The sequence below is a fragment of the Kogia breviceps genome, chromosome X (assembly GCF_026419965.1).
Source record: "Kogia breviceps isolate mKogBre1 chromosome X, mKogBre1 haplotype 1, whole genome shotgun sequence".
Lineage (NCBI taxonomy): Eukaryota > Metazoa > Chordata > Mammalia > Artiodactyla > Physeteridae > Kogia > Kogia breviceps.
Window position 1 is genome coordinate 67,184,388 of NC_081330.1, and position 21,375 is coordinate 67,205,762.

The window sequence follows — 21,375 nt, forward strand, 5'->3', positions numbered from 1 at the left end:
ATCAAAATTTCCTTGCTTCTTAAGGCTGAATAATGTTGCACTATATGCATATACCACATTTTATTTATCCATTCATCTGTTGATGGACACTTGGGTTGCTTCCACCTTTTGGCTATTGTGAATAATGCTGCTATCAACATAGGTATACAAATATCTCTTCAAGACCCTGCTTTCAGTTGTTTTAGATTTATACCCAGAAGTAGAATTCCTAGATCATATGGTAGTTCCATTTATTATTTTTTTAGTAGCTTCCATATTGTTTTCCATAGCGGCTGTACCATTTTGCATTATTTTTGATTTTTTGATAGTAGTTATCCTAATGAGTGTGAGATGGTGTCTCATTGTGGTTTTGACTTGTAATTCTTTAATGATTAGTGATGGAGAACATCTTTTCATGTGCTTGTTGGCAATTTGTATATCTTTTTTGAGAAATGTTTATCCATATCCTTTGCCCAGTTTTTAATCAGTTTGTTTGTTTTTTAGTTGTAGGAGTTCTTTATGTATTCTGGATATTAGCCCCTTATCAGACATATGATTTGTAGATATTTCTCCCATTCCGTTGATTGCTTTTTCACTCTCTTGATTGTGTCTGTAGCCTACAAGATATTTTTACAGAGCGGATTTGGTATAAAGATGTTATGCTAGTAATCATGGAAATACAAATTACAATAATGGTGATACACAATGGTCATCCATTAGATCAGCTTTTGGCAAGAATGTGGGGAAACAGATACCTTCCTATGTCTCTGGGTAGGAGTGTAAATTGGTACAGCCACTTCTGAAGGCGAGTTGGCTCTATCCATTTTAATTTAAGATGTTTCTGCCCTATGAACTAATTATTCCATTTCTAGAGAAACACTCTCAAATGTATACAGGGAGATATGTACATGGCTGTTCATTACAACATCATTTTTAATTGGAAAAAAGGGAAAAAAGAACTAAAATACCAACAATAGCATAATTACTTAATAAACTGTGAGAGTGAGGTCAATATATATATACATACTGTCATGGATAGATCTCTCAAACATGGTTGAATAATAAAAAGCAAATTGCAGAATATTACAGTTAATGTGATACCATTTGTGTTAAAATAAGGCACACACAAAGCAATATTATATGTTTTCTATTGGTACATACACATGTATATGAATAAATTCAGGAAGGTCTAGAAATGGTAATAGTGGCTGCCAGAATGGACTGGAGTTGGTCTTCATAACCCTGTAATTTTTTATTTTTAATTTCATAAGGGAAATGGATTCATATATTACCTAGTTCTTTTAGACGCATATGTGTATTTTAAATCCAAAGGAGGTACAATAGTCCCCTCTATCCACAGGGGATACATTCTAATACCCTGAGACTGCAGACAGTACCGAACCGTATATGTAACTGTATTTTTTCTTATACATGCATACATACATACATACCTATGATAAAGTTTAATTTATAAATTAGTACAGTAAGAGTTAGCTACAATAATAATAAAATGGAAGAATTAAAACAATATACTGTAATAAATTTATGTGAATGTGGTCTCTCTCAAAATATTTTGTTGTACAAATTTATCTTTTCTATCTTACCTTTTCTATCTTAATTAAACACTTATCACTTACTGTGGCTGTAATTTTTGCAGTTGAGGTAGAACAGCAAAGTCAGCATGAATTTATTTTCCTTCTTCACAATTTCATGAAGATTCACTCTTACCATAGGTCTTAGCAACCTCAGCATATGATTTTTTTTTCTTTCCTTATTAAGTTTAGAACTTTCACCTTTTCACTTAAAGGAAGCACTTTACAGCTTCTCTTTGGGATATCTGAATTGCCAGTATCACTACTCTTGTGTTTCAGGGCCATTATTAAGTAAAATAAGGGTTACTTGAACATAAACATTGTGGTACCACGACAGTTGATCTGATAACCAGCACTAAGTGACTAATGGGTGGGATATGCTGGACAAAGGGATGATTCACATCCTGGGTGGTATGGCGAGAGATTTCATCACACTGCTCAGAATGGCTGCAATTTAAAATTTTTGAAATGTTTATTTCTGGAATTTTCCGTTTAGTATTTTCAGACTGCAGTTGCCCATGGGTAACTGAAACTCTGGAAAGTGAAACTGCAGACAAGTGGGAACTGCTGTATAGCTAAACAAATACTGAAGAGTTTGGCCTAAAGTTTGGGCAGCAGTTTGGTGGCGTGAACACTATCCAGGGTGTGGTTCTTAAGTTTTGCAGACTCAAATTGAATTTTTAACAGTGTAGCCAGAATTTATCTAGCTCTGCAGACTTTGTATATACTCACCAAACTGTAAAAATCCATGGACATTGGTAACCAAAGACCTAATCTTTTAATTCACCAATTCACCAAATTGACCAAAATAATCATGTCCACTATCAGTATACCCTCTCCCCTTATGGGAATATCTAAAAATATTACTGTTAGAAGGGTTACTGTAATAAGTATAGAATCAAAGCAAGGGAGTGGGTTATTTTATTGGTTAATGTCTTAAGTTAAAATTGTTTTATACAAGCCAATCTCCATTAAAGGGTTACCTGCTGAGGGGACCTGAATGCTTGCATCTGTTGGTCAACATCTTTTCCCTGGACTTAGACTTTTTATTTTCCACAAGTATAGTTACATCACGTCAGGAAAGATGTAATGCGGATGAGTAGGTCATAGATTCTTTACCTTAGCAATTCCAGTGTTATCTTCTTAAGAGTACCATGGTCTCATGACAGAACAGAGAATTGTGATGCTTATCACTAAGCATTTATGAACCTTTTAGAATTAATTGACTATTTCTCATATTGGTTACCATTTTGTATTGGTTTTCACTACAATAGAGCACTCTCTTATCCTGATCTTGTTTCCTCCGAATTGAGAATGTGCTCTAGGGGACTTCCCTGGCGGTCCAGTGGTTAAGACACTGCACTTCCACTGCAAGGCGTTCAGGTTCCATCCCTTGTCAGGGAACTAAGGTCCCACGTGCCACATGTCATGGCCAAAAAAAAAAAAAAGAGAGAATGTGCTCTATTTGGAGCTTACCTAAGCTACATGAGACAATTTTAGTTCTCATAAATATATTATGTTTTGCATAATCTATGAACAGATTAAAGTGATTGTGGTATGGGAAATTTTCCATTCTAAAGGAGTAAAATGTTGGTTTCTTAGCTAGGAATTTATGTTTGGTAAGTAAAGTGTACTAGTTAAGGTCACAAGCAGCTTTCGGTTTGAATCCTGTCTCCATCACTTACCACTTTCCTTAGGCAAATCACTTAACCTACCTAAACCTGGGCTTCCTCATCTTTGTAAAATGCCTAAATTTCAAGATAATATTTGCTGTTAAGATTATTTTCTTAGTAATTTATATTTTCATGCAATACTTTTTATTCAGCTAAACATGAATTCAGCTCCAACTTTCATCAACTTCCCTGCAAAAGGGAAACCCAAACGGGGTGATACATATGAGTTGCAAGTGCGTGGATTTTCAGCTGAGCAGATTGCCCGGTGGATTGCTGACAGAACTGATGTCAATGTAAGTTTCCTTGCTTTGTACAGTAGAAAGTTACTTTGTCTTTATCCACTTTGAATCTTTCTGGGAGGTTCTAATTGGTCTTGTCCCCATATCACTGAGGTAGTGATAGTTTGTCAATTCCTTCATAGGTAGCATTTAACAGGATCATCCTGATGAAAGACTGACATTACAAAACATCCTCTATTATGTAGTCAATTCAGCATGGAAACCACTCTTTTGTCCTTGTTAAGTCCATGGACTATCTAGATGTACTTGGCAAATTCTTCTTAATCTAAAAGATGTTATGTTGTGAAAAAAATGTCTTTCAAAAAGCAAAAATAAATAAATAGATAAATAAAAGATGTTATGTTGTGGTTAAAGAAAATATTGTATCCATCCTATTTTAGGGTACATTGTAGACTTTTTCATTAGGATGAAAAGGAAAAGTATAATTTTTCTTGAAAATGACCACACTAATTTTGATTGCTTTCATTTCAAAGTATTTTGAACTGTATAATTAATGGATAAATTTCATACTTTAAAGTGTTTTTATCTCCTTTCCATTAGATTAGAGTAATTAGACCCCCAAATTATGCTGGTCCCCTTATGTTGGGATTGCTTTTGGCTGTTATTGGTGGACTTGTGTATCTTCGAAGAAGCAATATGGAATTTCTCTTTAATAAAACTGGATGGGCTTTTGCAGCTCTGGTAAGTGAATTTTAGAAGAAAAATTGCTTTAATAAAACTCCTAGTATTACATTGTTATGTGGCATTTTGTTTATTTCTTACATGTGGGAAAAGATTTTATATATTTTTATTTTATACCTTAAAGTCAGTTTGTTTCCTCCATTATCTCATTAGGATGGCCAGAGCTTGAAGGAACTCATTGTACCCAGTTTTTATTCAACCTGAAAGACTGTCACCCCTACGAAAATCTCCAGTTCTTTTGAAAATATTCTTCTAAAACACTTTTCAATATTCAATTTTAAACTTGTGTCAGTTTATTTATAATTTTTTTTTTTTTTTTTTTTTTTGTGGTACGCGGGCCTCTCACTGTTGTGGCCTCTCCCGTTGCGGAGCACAGGCTCCGGACGCGCAGGCTCAGCGGCCACGGCTCACGGGCCCAGCCGCTCCGCGGCATGTGGGATCCTCCCGGACCGGGGCACGAACCCGCGTCCCCTGCATCGGCAGGCGGACTCTCAACCACTGCGCCACCAGGGAAGCCCCTATTTATAATTTTAAAACAGTGTTTTCCTTTCAAAGTAAATATTATTGATTCTTGTGATCCTTGTGATGAAATATAAGCCTTTTATCATTTATCTGAAAAAATTTATTTCATATATCACTGGAGAGGGTGCCATTTTCATACACCTATGAGTCTAATCAAGGTGGGAACAGCTACACCATGTTATATGAGTATTTCATTACTTTTTGTTTCCTAGTGTTTTGTGCTTGCTATGACATCTGGTCAAATGTGGAACCATATAAGAGGACCACCATATGCTCATAAGAATCCCCACACAGGACATGTGGTAAGGGAAAGTCCAAGATTTCTTTTAATCTTATACCAAAGTTAACCTTAATTATTATTATCCTGTGAGATCAGTGCCAGCATATGAAGGAACTAGATTTAGTTTTGACTTTTCAATCTCTTTGTATTAATGAGCTTCAATTGCTAAAAAGCTGTGCAGTACTCTTAAAAGTGGGAAGTTCCTTATCTCATTGGGTAGTTATTTTGAGTAAGCTGGCTAAGAATGAAAGTTAGCCTTCAACTAAATATAATAGACGATCAAGTACTTGAGCATCTATCCTTTCTAGGCACTGTACTAGGTATTACTAGGTATAATGATAAGAAAAATGTAGTCCCTGTTTTCATGGAGTGTATTTTATTGTACCTCATGGTCTTCTACACTGAAAAACTAGTTTTCTCATATATTCTGTTGTTGAAAACATAGTATAAGTACAGTGAATAAGTACAAATAAATATAAGTACAAATAATAATAAATAACACAGAAGTAGCTTTCATTTTAATCAAACTTTTTACTGATGAATGCCACAGATCCAATGCTTACATACATCAGGTGAATTATTAATTTCATAGTGTTTGAAAGTAGTCAAGTTTAGGATTAAATCACCAAAATTTAATGTATATTTAAAGAGTAAATTTTGTCCTTTTTTCCCCCAGAATTATATCCATGGAAGCAGCCAAGCCCAATTTGTAGCTGAAACACACATTGTTCTTCTGTTTAGTATCCTCTTTACAATAAGTTCTTGGTGCCACATTTTAATTTGTCTGTTTTCTCACATTCTACCGCATTTGGTTGAGGCTGCTCTCTTATTAGTGCAAGTCATAATATCTTTGGAATCATATTACTGTGTCATCTGTCTTAGCCTGATCAGCTAAAGACTACCAGGGACAAACCTACAAGTCTGATAAAGCCAAGTTTATTGGATCATTGCTACAAAGGAGACTACAAATCAGAGGGACCATGGGATATCTTACCTAAGGAAAGATAGAGTTGTTATAGGATTTAAGGAAAGGTGGAGCTTAGATGAAATATGAGTGAAGCAATGTTTTGATGAGCTCAAAGCAAAGCCAGGCTAAGTGTAAAGGGATCAGAATCAGGTCTGGACTGTGAAGTGGACCCAGGGTTCTGTTTTCTGGGAACTACGCCGTTCAGATAAATTTGGGAATTTGTCTTCAGAAACTCCTTTTTTTTTCCAAAAAAAAAGTAAATTTATTTATTTACTTTTGTCTGTGTTGGGTCTTTGTTGCTGCATGCGGGCTTTCTCTAGTTGTGGCAAGCTGGGCTACTCTTTGTTGCAGTGCACGGGCTTCTTGTTGTGGTGGCTTCTCTTGTTGCAGAGCACAGGCTCTAGGCGTGTGAGCTTCAGTAGTTGTGGCACATGGGCTCAGTAGTTGTGGCTCGCAGGCTTAGTTGCTCCGCAGCATCTGGGATCTTCCCAGACCAGGGCTCGAACCTGTGTCCCCTGCATTGGCAGGTGGATTCTTAACCACTGCACCACCAGGGAAACCCAGAAACTCCTTTTTTAAAGCTCTGTACTTTGGTTGTAAATTGAGGCTACTTAGAAATTGCACTTGTAAATTGAGTAACTTAGATCCTCCAGTCAAGAATGGAATGTTTCCTTCTTACTGATATAATTTGAATCAGTCTATGATTTTAGAGAACAAGGTTCCTCGTTGAGTAAGAAATCTGTAGTTACTCAAAGGCAGGGTTTATTTTGACATTTTACAGCTGTAGCATGTCCTAGGGAGAAATATTATTTCCTGTAAACTGTGCAGCTACTTTATATGTGTGTTGGCCCATCCTCTCTAATGGCAGGGCAGATTTTTACTTTCTCACATCTGAAAATTGATGTCTCTGTAAGCTGCAGGATAGGTAACAGTGATATCAGATAGGTAGCAGTCTACATTTCTTAGTATTATTGATCATAGTTTACCCACCTGAATGCATAAACAGTGACTCTGCGGAGCAAATCAACAAACTGAATAAATGTAATGTTCCTAGAGTTGTGCTTCTCAGCCAAGGGGTCCTAACATTGACATACTGGAATCAGTTTTAGCCCAGGCTGTTAGAAAATCTGCCCAATGACTTGATGGTAATGTCATTTGCCCTGCCTTGTCATCCCATCATCTAGATGACTAAGAGGAGTTCCATTTTTTATAGTTACAGACATACTTCACACACAGTTTGGTTTTTTAATGTATTAAAAGCATTTAATAAATTGTATATGGCCTTCAAAGTTACAAAAGTGCATGAGAATTACAGAGCAATAAGAAAATATTGGCAAGGAAAAGGAAAAATAGTCATCATTATCAATGTCTTTATAATGGATATATTATAATTCAATTACTCTGCTATTGGTGAATATTGGAAAGAATGTTTTCTTGGGTATAAAAATAATTGACAGCATTCCCTGGTGGTCCAGTGGTTAGGATTCCAGGCTTTCACTGCTGGGGGCCCAGGTTCGATCCCTGGTCAGGGAAATAAGATCCTGCAAGACATGTGTCACAGCAAAAAATAATAAAAATAATTGGCATATCTCTGAATTTCCAGAAGTATGAAACAAGTGTGTAAATATGTCTATTGCTCTTCGTGTTTTGTCCAAATTGTTTTCCAAAAGGCTTTTGCTTAAATTTAAGGATAGGAGGGACTTCCCTGCAGTCCAGTGGTTAAGATTCTATGCTTCCAGTGCAGGGGGTGTGGGTTCAATCCCTGGTCAGGGAACTAAGATCCCACATAGCACGCAGTGCGGCCAAAACAAAAAGGCGAGGGGGTAGGGAGGTTTGCTGCCAGAAATATATATGTGCCCTGCTTTCCCTGGCAAGTCCTAACCATTGTTATGTATTATTTTTTTAAACTGCTAATTCAGTAGGCAAAGAAATTGTTTAAATATAGCTTGGACAATAATAATCAAAGTAACAAACATTTTTCCACAATTCTATACTTACGCTTCATTTTATACAAATATCTTTGCCTTCATCATATATAATGTACTTTCTTCTACTGGCTCTTTTATTTTTTTATTGAAGTATAGTTGATTTACAATATTTGTGTTAGTTTCAGGTGTACAACATACTGATTCAGTTTTTTTTCAGATTATATTCCATTATAGGTTATTACAAGATATTGAATATAATTCCCTGTGCTATACAGTAAATCCTTGTTGCTTATCTATTTTATGTATAGTAGTTTGTGTTTGTTAATCTCATAACCCTAATTTGTCCCTCCCTCCCTCTCCCCTTTCATAATCATAAGTTTGTTTTCTATGTCTATGAGTCTGTTTCTGTTTCGTACATAGATTCATATATATTGGGTTGGCCAAAAAGTGCCTTCGGTTTTTAAGTAAAAATAAAAGACATTTTTTCATTTTCACCAAGAACTTTATTGAACAACATCTTCACCCTTTTGTTCCACTACTTTCTGCCATTTTTCAGGCAACTTCATAATTCCATCCTCCCAAAACTTTTTATCTTTTTGAGCAAAGAACTGTTCCAGGTGCCTTTTACAGTCTTCCAGGGAATTGAAATTTTTTCCATTAAGAGAATTTTGTAAAGACCGAAATAAACGGAAATCCAAAGGTGCAATATCTGGAGAATATGGTGGATGAATCAGAACTTCCCAGCCAAGTTGTAACACTTTTTGCCTGGTCATCAAAGAAACATGCGGTCTAGCATTATCCTGATGGAAGATTATGCGTTTTCTATTGACTAATTCTGGACGGTTTTCATCGAGTTCCGCTTTCAGTTGGTCTAATTGGGAGCAGTACTTGCTTGAATTAATCGTTTGGTTTTCTGGAAGGAGCTCATAATAGAGGACTCCCTTCCAATCCCACCATATACACAACATCACCTTCTTTGGATGAAGACTGGTCTTTGGTGTAGTTTGTGGTGGATCATTTTGCTTGACCCACGATCTCTTCTGTTTCACATTGTTGTACAGTGTCCACTTTTCTTTGCCTGTCACAATTTGTTTTAAAGACGGAACGTTTTTGTTACTTTTCAGTAGAGGATCACATGTGGAAATACAGTCAAGATGGGTTTTTTTTTGCTTAACTTATGTGGAACCCAAACATCAAAGCGATTCATATAACCAAGCTGATGTAAATGATTTTCAGCACTTGTTTTGGATATTTTGAGTATGTCGGCTATCTCCCACGTGGTATAACGTTGATTGTTATCAATTAATGTCTCGATTTGGTTGCTGTCAACTTCAACTGGTCTACCTGACCGTGGCACATCGTCCAGCGATAAATCTCCAGCACAAAACTTTGCAAACCACTTTTTTTGTTTTTATAAATTGATTTATTTTATTTTTGGCTCCATTGGGTGTTCATTGCTGCATGCGGGCTTTCTCTAGTTGCAGCAAGTGGGGGCTACTCTTCATTGCGCTGCGTGTGCTTCTCATTGAGGTGGCTTCTCTTGTTGTAGAGCACAGGCTCTAGGGAGCATGGGCTCAGTAGTTGTGGCTTGTGAGCGCTAGAGCACAGGCTCAGTAGTTGTGGTACACAGGCTTAGTTGCTCCGTGGCATGTGGGATCTTCCTGGACCAGGGCTCGAACCCATGTCCCCTGCATTGGGAGGCGGATTCTTAACCACTGCGCCACCAGGGAAGCCCCTCAAACCACTTTTGACATGTTTGATCAGTCACAGCACCTTCTCCATACACTGCACAAACCGTTTTTTGCATTTCAGTTGCGTTTTTACCTTTCTTGAAATAATAAAGCATAATATGCTGAAAATGTTGCTATTTCCCCCATCTTCAATATTAAAATGGCTACACAAAAATTCACCAATTTTGGTAAGTTTTTTTTTAATGCACGCTGATATGACAGCTGTCACATACAGTCTAACAAAATTGTTTCAAATGAAGTTAAAGACAACTAAGTGCTACTAGAGCCATCTTACGGAAAAAACCTTTTTCTTACAGAACGAACCTTTCGGCCTATATATTCATTTATATGCATATACGCCCCTCCCCCACATTTTGTGATTTTTGACGTCCTGTTTTACATCTTCATGCTTAACCTTTTACTGTTTATTGTAGTTACAGTCACTTTAAAAATTTTTTAAATTGTTTTTTAAAATCTATGTACTGGTTTATTTAAGTGATCTTAAACCCTTTTATATATTTGCCTTTCCTATTGTGGTTTTCCCTTTCCTATAGATCCTTGCTTCTTTTCTATTTAGAGAAGACACTTCAGTATTTCTTTTAGGGTAGGTTTAGTATTGCTGAATTCTTTTAGTTTTTGCTTGTCTGAGAAATTCTTTCTCTCTCCTTCTATTCTAAATGATAATCTTGCTGGCTATCATGATTTCAGGTTTTTCCCTTACAGGACTTTGAATATATCATGCCACTCCCTTCTGGCCCGCAAAGTTTCTGCAGAGAAATCAGCTGATAGCCGTATGGAGGTTCCCTTGTAACTGACTGTTTTTCTCTTGCTGCCTTTAGAATCCTTTCTTTACCTAGTTCCTTGTTGTAATGATCTGCATTTCTATCGATAATCTTTCTTTTTTTTTTTTTTTTTTTTTTTCGGTACGCGGGCACTGTTGTGGCCTCTCCCGTTGCGGAGCACAGGCTCCGGACGCGCAGGCTCAGCAGCCATGGCTCACGGGCCCAGCCGCTCCGTGGCATGTGGGATCCTCCCGGACCGGGGCACGAAGCCGTGTCCCCTGCATCGGCAGGCAGACTCTCAACCACTGTGCCACCAGGGAAGCCCAATAATCTTTCTTAATTCAGTTATTTTTATTACCACCTTTTTGAGCTTGGGGTCTAGTAGACTGGTGAGCTCTGTTTCATTATTTATTTTCTCTGGGGATTTCTCTTGTTCTTTCATTGGGAGTAGTTCCTCTCCCTTTTCATTGTACTTAACATTCTCTGTCTCTATGATTTCAGGAGAAACAGTTATCTACTGTGGTCTTAAAGGGGTGTTTTTAAGTGGGAGCATCCTGGTTTAGACTGTGTGTGTCCACCGTTTTTGCTGCGAGGGTGGTTTTGGTGTGGATGTCAGCCACATCTTTCCTCAGGGTGTGCTGGTCATTATCTCCTTGATGGGGGGTTTGGTTGGTGTTGGAGTATCTAGAGACTGTGCAGGATATGAGGTGGGCTTCCTCTCTGCTCCATGGCTATCCCTACCCTGTTAGGGGCAGGGTCTGCTCCCCAGTTCTTGGAATAGAAGCCCTGAGGGTCGGGTTCAATCAGGCTCCACTGCCCTTGAATGCGTGCCCTGCCCCAATGGAGGTGATTGCTGAAGCAAGTGAGGCCTATGCAGTCACAGAGGACTTATGTGCTGCCTGTGTAGCTATCCACAGTTCTGCTCAGAAGCAGTACAAGGTTGCATCCCTTTGTTGTGTTTGTCCCAGATCTAGTGCAAGGCTGTGGGGGTTGGAGCATTGTGGCTGCAGGAATTGAGGTGGCTGCACTGCCATGAGAGATCTGGGCTGCCTCTGTGGCAGTCTTCTCCCAGGACCTGTCTACCCCAGATCTAGAGCTAAGCTAGGATGTGGAGTTGCCAGAGCCTAGGTGCCACTGCGATAGGAACGACTGTGTACACCTGGACCACACCCCAGGCCCTCCAGGCAGTCTTTGCATAGCTAGATGAGTCCTCTCCCAGGGCCTGTCTTCCTGAGATTTCAGCGCTTAGCTGCTGCATGTTCTTGTGGTACCACCCTATGCAACCTGGTCTGTCTCTGCGTAGCTAGACCAAGTCTTTGCCCAGATCTCACGCCAGGCTGTAGGGTGGAGTGAGCACAGCTGGGGTGTCCGCCCCTTCAGGTTGGGGTTGTGATGTGGTGACAGACATCAGTGCAGGGCTCACTCTGCCCTGATGGTTAGCAAGCCATCACTCCTGTGCTCCTTCCAAGTAGAGTCTAAGCTTCTCTAGCCCTTTTGTCTGTCCCAGCAGATTTCCTAGCAGGCAAGGACTGGGATGCCCAGATTGTGACATGACCTGCTCGCTCCCCAGGGTGAGGATCCGCCCATGTGGACCTTCTCTTCCTTACAGATCCCTCCAGGAGGGGTAGGTCCTGACCCGATGCCTTTTTATTTTCCTGACCTACCTGGCTAAATGGAGATCTTCCTTTCAGTTTTTGTTGTATAGGATTTCTTCTGCCAGTGTCCAGTTATGTTTCCATGAGAATTATTCTACATTTAGATGTATTTTTGATATGTTTGTTGGGGGAGGTGAGCTCACATCCTCCTACTCCGCCATCTTGAACCCCAAACCTACTAGTTCGTTTATTTCTTTTATTTAATTTTTTTAATTTATTTTTTTTCAATTTATTTTTGGCTGCATTGGATCTTTGTTGCTGCATGCAGGCTTTCTCTAGTTGCGGCGAGCGGAGGCTACTCTTTGTTGCGGTGCAGGGGCTTCTTGTTGTTGTGGCTTCTCTTGTTGCAGAGCACGGGCTCTAAGTGTGCAGACTTCAGTAGTTGCAGCACATGGGCTCAGTAGTTGCGGCACACAGGCCCTAGATTGCGTTGGTTTCAGTAGTTGTGGCACATGGGCTCAGTAGTTACGGCACGTGGGCTCAGTAGTTGTGGCTCGCGGGCTTTAGGGTGCGCGGTCTTCAGTAGTTGTGGTGTGTGAGCTCTAGAGTGCAGGCTCAATAGTTGTGGAGCATGGGCTTAGTTGCTCCGTGGCATGTGGGATCTTCCCGGACCAGGGATCAAACCCATGTCCCCTGCATTGGCAGGTGGATTCTTAACCACTGCACCAGCAGGGAAGTCCCCCTAGTGGCTTGTTTAATAGCCTAGTTCCTGTATGTTATGGAATACCACCTCCTTTATTTTCTATTTAGTTCTCTCAGGGTAACATGTCATGATTATGTAATTATTTATTATTTATTGTTTGTATTCCCCCACTAGAGTGTAAACTTGTCCAAGGAATGGTCTGTATTTCCTCTAACTTTGTGACTCCAACTAATAGTGCCTCCCTATAATAGGCAGTAAAAGTATAATAGTAAAAGTTTAGAGAGTTTATAAATGAAATGAAACAATACATATGGAAGTGCATCATAGCTCTTGATAGCTGGACCTTGGTGGTATACTGTAAGATGGAAAGCTCATAGACCATGATAAAGAAACAAACCATTCCAAAAACAAAAGTCTCAACCATTAATCAGAGTACCTATAGCCAAAGCCTATAGAAATGATCAGTTTTTATGCTTACATGCATACAAAGAACCCCAGTAAGAAAAAAAATAATCACTGGAGAAGACAACTTGGCTAAGCAACAAAACACATGAATGAGTTTATGTCCCTTTCTGTTTAATTATACCCACACGAGGTAGCATACAATGTGCATGTGTATATGCATAATTAATATGAGCATTTTAAACTGCTGTTTGTATTCACCAAACTGCAGGGTGAATCTCTTTTCTACTGGAACACATTCTATTTGTTTCAAAATGTGATTTTTCTTATGTTACTGTTCTGCCATGCCATGTGTTACCTTTTGCATGAGTAAGTCTATTTTGTATTTATATAGCTTCTATATTAAGCTGAATAAAAGTGAGGTTATGGCTCGCAGGATTTTCTCTTTTTATTAGAATAGGACAATTTAGGTAGTTTAGTAGTAATTTGTGCTTTAAAGGTTAATTGTTGAAATTCTGGAAAATTTTGATAAGTCATTTTTCAAATAAAAATTAGTTGCTATTCTTTAAATGGTGTACATTTCAAGTGTGGTTTTTTTTGTGTGTGTGGTACGCGGACCTCTCACCGTTGTGGCCTCTCCCATTGCGGAGCACAGGCTCCGGACGCGCAGGCTCAGCGGCCATGGCTCATGGGCCCAGCCGCTCCTCGGCATGTGGGATCCTCCCGGACCAGGGCACAAACCCGTGTCCCCTGCACCGGCAGGCGGACTCTCAACCACTGCGTCACCAGGGAAGCCCTCAAGTGTGTTCTTTTTTGGAGGGTGGTTGAAATATTCAAAGTGGCTATTTAATTTTTTAAATGTGTATGAGATTGGCGCAATAGTGGGAAGAATGTTCCAGAAGTTTATTTCAAAGTACAATTTTAGAGGAAAACTCATATTTCATCTATGAGTTTAAATATCAGTTTTAAATACTGATATCAGACAGTATTTTAAAAGAAATATCAGATATTTGTTTAAAATATCAGTTTTTATTTGTGCAAATAAAGTAATTTTCTAACCTTAATTTTTTAAATTATATCTTCATAGTAAATAATTGTCGTACTATGTAGACACCAGATTATGTAGTTATAATTTTTTGTAATTGAGAGTAGAAAGTTTATATATTTGTTCATTCTATATTATTCTAGGAATATTAAAGTTGTATGTCATTTTTGTCTGTGTGAATTTCTCCTTAAACAATTTTTCTAAGATGGTGGGGTTACCTTAGGGATGGTGCTTTTATGTGAAGCTGCTACATCTGACATGGATATTGGAAAGCGAAAGAGTAAGTCATACCATATGCCAAAATGTAGCAATTCTGCCTTTAATACAGTAAAAAGAATGTCCTTTTAATCACTTCCCCTCTTAGTTATATTATTTTACTTCTTTACTATTATAAAAGTAATATGTGCTCATTGTAGAAAATGTGGGGGAAAATAGAATGAAACATTTCTGGGGAGAGTTACCCATTATTCCACCATTGAATAGCTAATAATTTTAACGTAATATACGTTCCTTCCATACTTTGAATTTTATACCACCCCTTTTTTTTTTTTTTTTTTTTTTTTTTTTTTTTTTTTTTTTTTTTTTTTTGCGGTATGCGGGCCTCTCACTGTTGTGGCCTCTCCCGTTGCGGAGCACAGGCTCCGGACGCGCAGGCCTAGCGGCCATGGCTCACGGACTTAGTTGCTCCGTGGCATGTGGGATCTTCCCGGACCAGGGCACGAACCCGTGTCTCCTGCATCGGCAGGCGGATTCTCAACCACTGCGCCACCAGGGAAGCCCAATATACCACCCCTTTTTAACCAGAGTTAAAATAGTTCACTAATACTTTCCCATACATAATTTTTTTTTTTTTTTTTTTTTTTTTTGCGGTACGCGGACCTCTCACTGTTGTGGCCTCTCCCGTTGCGGAGCACAGGCTCCGGACGCGCAGGCTCAGTGGCCATGGCTCATGGGCCTAGCCACTCCGCGGCATGTGGGATCTTCCCAGACCGGGGCCGGAACCCGTGTTCCCTGCATTGGCAGGCGGACTCTCAACCACTGCGCCACCAGGGAAGCCCCATAATTTTTAATTTATAGTCTATAATTTACTTAACCATTCTGATTTTGTTAAGTGTTTACTTTTTTCCTAACTTTCATTATAATACTTATTTAGTGACTATTATGGTGCATATTAAACTTTATCCTCTTTCATATTAATTCCTTAAAGTAGAATGACTGTGTGGTCCTGTGTATGAGTATTTTCAATTATCTTGATGTTTTAAGCTGACGATGCCAAATTCTTTCCCCAAATGTTTTAATAATTTAGATTCCTACCAGTGGTATTTCAGAATGCTTATTTCACTGTAACTTTATCAACATTAGATAACCTCATTAAAATGTGTATGTGTATATTTGCTAATCAGATAAGGGGGAAATACATTATTTTGTACTTCTTTGGTTATTAGTATAGTTGAATATCTTCTTAGATGTTTATTAGCTGTTTGTGTTTTCCCTTCTGTAAAATATCTTTTTGTCTTTTACCATTTATGTATTAGAGTCTTATTCCTTTTCCTATTGGTTTGCATAGACTTTTTATATATTAGAATATTCATACACTGATATTTGTTACAAAGAAATGCAAACAATGTAATTTAATTTACTTAACATGAAATCAGTCTAAGAGTTTTCTTTTTATGGTTAAAGAGTTAAATGTCATCAAAGTTAACCTAGGTTAATACATCTATTTACTTTTTCTTCTAGAAAAAAGATGATGACATTGGATTTTAAATTTGGGAGATATGTATTTTGCTGAATTGAAATGAATTTTTACATATTAGAAAAATAGAAGTAATGTAACAATTTTTTATCCAGTCACTATACATCCTTTCATTCCTGACTTTTGAAAAATTGCCTATTTCAGTATTCATTATTGGGGAAAGGCCGTCTGGGTACTACACTGCTGGCATGAATTTAAATTGTAAAACATTTTGGTCACATCTATTAAAATAGTCACAATTTGATCTACTTCTAAGGATTCTAACTTAATGAAATAGTCACAAATAGTAACAATAAATATTGCTTTAGCACCTATTATGTACCAAGAACTACCTGAAGCACTCTTAGATACATGAAAAAAGTAGAGTACAAATATATATTCAGAGTGAAACTGTATATATACATGTATGTGTGCATTTGATTAGGGAAAAAAAAGACTTCTCCAAAGAGCATGTGTTAATACTCAGAAAAAATATGTTTAACATTTACATTTTGGTCCCTAATCATATTGTGTGAAAATTTTAAAAGGAAAAAGAATTATTCTCTAAGTATAACAAAACTAAAAGTTGGTTTTGGTATTGGCCAATAAATATGGAGCTCCAGTTTCCCTGGAGCTTCCATTGCTGTAGCCACATGCTTTCCCACACCCCTCCCTCTATGCTTCTTAGCCAGTCTTAGCCCAGGGACTCAAAGAGCCTCATGTTATGGGAATCATACTTGAGCATTGTAGGGTCAGCATCTAGAGTTAAGGTTGGTAACTGCGATGCTAAACCAGAGCATGTGGGATTAATGGAGAGAGCTATGAATTTAGGGCTAGGAATCTGGGCGGGTTTTTTCTCCTCATAATTCAAATGAGGAATCCATGTTGAAGGAGTTCCTCATACAAGCAGTGTAGTTACCGGTGAATGAATAAAATACTTTCAAGTAAGGCTTTCACAATGATATTGCCAGATGTCTTTAAGTGAATATTTATCAATAATAAATAAGGCCATACTAAGGATTTAAAAGTTTAATAAGTGAATGAGTTATTTTCTTGTCAGTCATAAAACAGTGTATTTAACACTAAATTCTTGACTGTGATGGCTTTAATGAAATTCATTATTTCATACAATTAAATTACATAAGTATGTAAATTGAACTATTCTATTATATTGTACTGGAGCAAATTAAAGGAGAAGGCAGACTGCTGAAGATATAAGAATGGGGATGAAATTTGTTGTACAGTTTAGATTTACCAGTAAATTAAAGCCCTTGCTTTTTACTCTTGGAAGTATAGCCTACAAGTTATGCTCTTGCTCTTTATTATGCTTAACATGCTCATTTTACCCTCCTTTTATTTTACTGCAGTAATGTGTGTGGCTGGTATTGGACTCGTTGTATTATTCTTCAGTTGGATGCTCTCTATTTTCAGATCTAAATATCATGGATATCCATATAGGTATGATTATTTTTCATTTATATAGTGATTATCTATACTTACAATGATTAGAGCTGATGATGCTTTATAATTTTTTTGACTGTATCGCCAAATTACTCTAGCTTCTAAAGCAAAGAGGTAGGCTTTAATTTAGGTATGTTGCATATAGCAATTAAAATAATTATGGTACAATGAACAATAGCATGTGATTTATCAGGAACATCATTCAGGGTTATTCTGACATCTCCTAATTTAACCTAGAAATCTATCAAGCACATAATGATTAGGACATTTTATAACCTATCTACTCATACAGTTCCTTATCTGCATACTTTACGTGTTTTTGAGGACAGAATTATTTTTCTAATGTTTTTTAAAACTTCTCTCTCTACTTTTCAGGCTCTTTAGCTGGCACAAACAGAACATTTGATTAGAATCCAGTTTGTAGAGTGTATAATAAGAAAGAGTGTTTAAGAAGGTCTAATTGGCGTGAAATGTTCATAGAGATCTCTAAGGCTCAGGGAAGACATTACTCTCCTGGTTATAAATTCTTGGTTTTATTCTGTTACTAGCCAAAATAAATGTACCAGTACACAATGGGGAATGTTGTGAGTTAGTTTTATAATCTGAGTGCCATTTATTATAATTCCTATTCTTTTAATACAACATTGTCCTGTTGTATAACCGCCTATGAACACTAAAGGTAGAGTATATAAAGTTATTTTTTTTATTTTATTTTTTTTTTGCGGTACGTGGGCCTCCCACTGTTGCGGCCTCTCCTGCTGCGGAGCACAGGCTTGGGACGCGCAGGCTCAGCGGCCATGGCTCACGGGCCCAGCTGCTCCGCGGTATGTGGGATCCTCCCGGATCGGGGCACGAACCCATATCCCCTGCATCGGCAGGCGGACTCTCAACCACTGCGCCACCAGGGAAGCCCAAGTGATATTTTTGAGACACATTCATTCTTCGTATTTTTAACACAAGTTTTTAGTAGGTAATTTTGAAACACTCCCTGATCAGTTCATTATATTGTAACATTCCTAAATGCATTTTGATTAGTGAACAACTTAATCTTCTTTTGCATTTTCTGCAAACGTATTTAATTTTAAGACCAAAACCTACTAGAACTTTGATCCTTGACTTATAATCCTCCAGCTTTATACTTTTATTCTTCGGTGTATGTACATTTTAAAATAATTTATCCCCTACAAAATACTAGCTGGGATGCAAGAGTAATCTTCTGCTCCCCAGAAGCTGGGACTTCTGTTACTTATTTGATCACCGTGGTTGATTCAGTTATTAATTGGTGTCTCCAGGAGATATTTTAACTCGAAGTTATTTCTATTTCCTTTTCTCCTAAGACTACCTCAATATCTGTGTTTTTCACTTTCTGTGATTGATACTCAAAGTTTATTATACATGTACCCAAACGTTCTTTGATCTGAAAAAATCAAGATATTTATTAGAAGTAAAGACTACTTCTCTTTCAGAGACTAATAGATTGGTATATATTTTTGTTTCAGCTTTCTGATGAGTTAAAAAGGATTCCAGAGATATATAGACACTGGAGTAATGGAAATTGAAAAAATGAAAAACGTGTGTGTGAAAAGAAGAATGCAATTTGTGTATTTTGTATTACCTCTTTTTTTCAAGTGATTAAAATAGTTAATCATTTAACCAAAGAAGATGTATAGTGCCTTAAGAAGCAATTTTCCATCAAAATCATGAAGTATTTGGATATGATTCTCCTCTTAACCTTCCCTTCCCAGTAAACTTTGTTGAATATTTAATTTAGTGGAATTAAATATTTTTTAAAAATTTTAAAACTACTACTTCATTTTAGTTACAACAAGGTTCAAAACTGCTTTAGTTAACTTTTGACCATCTGATTTTTTTTTTTTTTTTTTTTTTTGTGGTACGCGGGCCTCTCACTGTGTGGCCTCTCCCGTTGCAGAGCACAGGCTCCAGACGCACAGGCTCAGTGGCCATGGCTCACGGGCCCAGCTGCTCCGCGGCATGTGGGATCCTCCCGGACCGGGGCACGAACCCATGTCCCCCGCATCGGCAGGTGGACTCTCAACCACTGCGCCACCAGGGAAGCCCCATCTGATTTTTTAATTATCTTATCCAAAGGTGTGGGGGGCAGTTCTGATAACAACATCAAGAATCCAGTCTTAACTTTTCCATCTTTGCATGGATGTGTATACTTTGCACATCTTTCCTTTTGGGTAGAGAAATCATATGTGCTATGTGTCTTCTGAAAATGGAAAACCATTCTTCAGAGTACATGTCTAGACTTTAGAAAAAAAGACTAGCCAGTCCTCCTCTATCTTTCCTCCTGAAATGCAGTACAAACTATGCTTCTTGGTAGCTGTAGACATTAAGAAGTATCTCTAAATGCAGGATTATGATTTCTGCATGAGTGTGGTATTAACTACCTGTATTTGGAAAGATTTCAGGCTCATTCTGTCTCCCTAGTTTTCTTTTATTTAAGGTGGGCCCCTTTCTAATAAAAATTTAGCTTAGTGCTAAAATCAGTGTGAATTTTAAATGGTCTAAAATGTTTCTGCAAATTAGAGCTCGTCACTTATTTCATTTGTACCTAAGAGAAAAAGCTAGGTTCATCTTGTTAAGTTGTATTACAGTTGCAACATATTTCATTAACCCTTGTTTTTAGGAAAAGGACTCCCCTAGATTGGGAAAATAAAATCATGAAATATTAAGCTGTTGCCTGTGAATAGAAAGTAAATGTTTCTTGAAAGCTGTTCTGTTTTTTGCTATTATTTTAGCCTTCATTTTCTCACTTTAAGTGGAGAACAAAGTAATTATTTGAAGAAGTTTTGAGTTTTATCTTTTTTTCTGTCAGTGAAAATAACCGTATGTGCTAACCAAATTTCTGTGAAGAATGAAAGTTGATGGTTATCATTAGATCTAGCTATAACCTCCCCCATAGCTATAAAGAGTATCCAGAAATGCCACTATTAATGGAAATATGAGAATTCTGATAATGAAAAAAATTTTTAAGAAATCTTAGAAGTATTATTACATTAAAATAATACTGTGACTGCCTGCTACTATTTACCATCTAATAACTCTCCCACGTGGTCTGGAAGTCTTATATAATAGAGGTTTGAAGAAAGAGATGGATATAATTGCCTAAGAAGAAATGTTGTATGTGGGAGTTTTGTTTTTGTTTTTGTTAGTAGATTTGGTGGGTGAGGGGATATTTACTCTCTAGTGGAGCCTGTTTTTGTTACTCCACTGTAAATTGTATGATTCTGGATTCCTTATCTGCTGTTCTTGTACTTGTCTTAGGCCAAGTAAATTTATGCTGTGATTCTTATGAGACTTGTATGAATATACCCTGATTTGTACATACTAACCAGGGGAATATTACTGCCATGTAAAATGTATAGCTCCAGATAATTTGCAACGAACATTGAAAGAATGACAGTTTTTTTGTATTAGTTTTGTCTCTTAAGAGCACATTCTTCTTCTTTAAGGAGAGAAGTTGCATTCTGGCTAAAATCTGTAGAAAGCAGATTTACTACACTTAGAATAGTGTTACTTTTCTGGAAATGTTGAAATTAGCTTTCATCTGAAGTGCCTTAAGTAGACTCTTAATTAACTTTTCTAGTAATGGTTTAAATATTATTTGTTATGCATTTAAAAATACTATTTAAAATGACACATTGTAGTGGCAAAGATAACCAAATGTCTGGCTGTTTGCTTTTTGATCATATCAATAAACGTTTACAATCTACATTCTGAGTTTCTGGTTAACAACTAAGGAGAGGTGAATTTAAAACACTAAACTAGAATTGTAATATTAGGACATACCATTTTGAAATTATAGTTAAATTTCTTATTGTCCTAATGACAGTGAATTTGATAGGCCAATTTACTTGGGTATTTCTGGACTGAGATATATTCTTCCAGGATTCCATACATTATCCTTCATTAATGCTGTCACCCATTAGATTAGTCAAAACAACCGAGATAAGTAAATGAATGACTGTTTTCAA

General features: G+C 37.4%; 1 protein-coding gene across 1 annotated transcript in view; it reads left to right on the plus strand.

Annotated features, from left to right (window-relative positions):
* The window catches only part of MAGT1 (magnesium transporter 1), a 56,623-nt gene extending 35,510 nt beyond the window's left edge, over positions 1-21,113 (plus strand). Inside the window, exons 4-10 of the mRNA XM_059050755.2 lie at positions 3,397-3,537; positions 4,084-4,224; positions 4,959-5,048; positions 5,703-5,766; positions 14,384-14,458; positions 17,281-17,371; positions 18,874-21,113. Of these exons, the coding sequence (XP_058906738.2) occupies positions 3,397-3,537; positions 4,084-4,224; positions 4,959-5,048; positions 5,703-5,766; positions 14,384-14,458; positions 17,281-17,371; positions 18,874-18,889 (618 nt within the window). The 3' untranslated portion in view covers positions 18,890-21,113. The remainder of the gene's footprint in view (positions 1-3,396; positions 3,538-4,083; positions 4,225-4,958; positions 5,049-5,702; positions 5,767-14,383; positions 14,459-17,280; positions 17,372-18,873) is intronic.
* Positions 21,114-21,375: the final 262 nt, after the last annotated feature.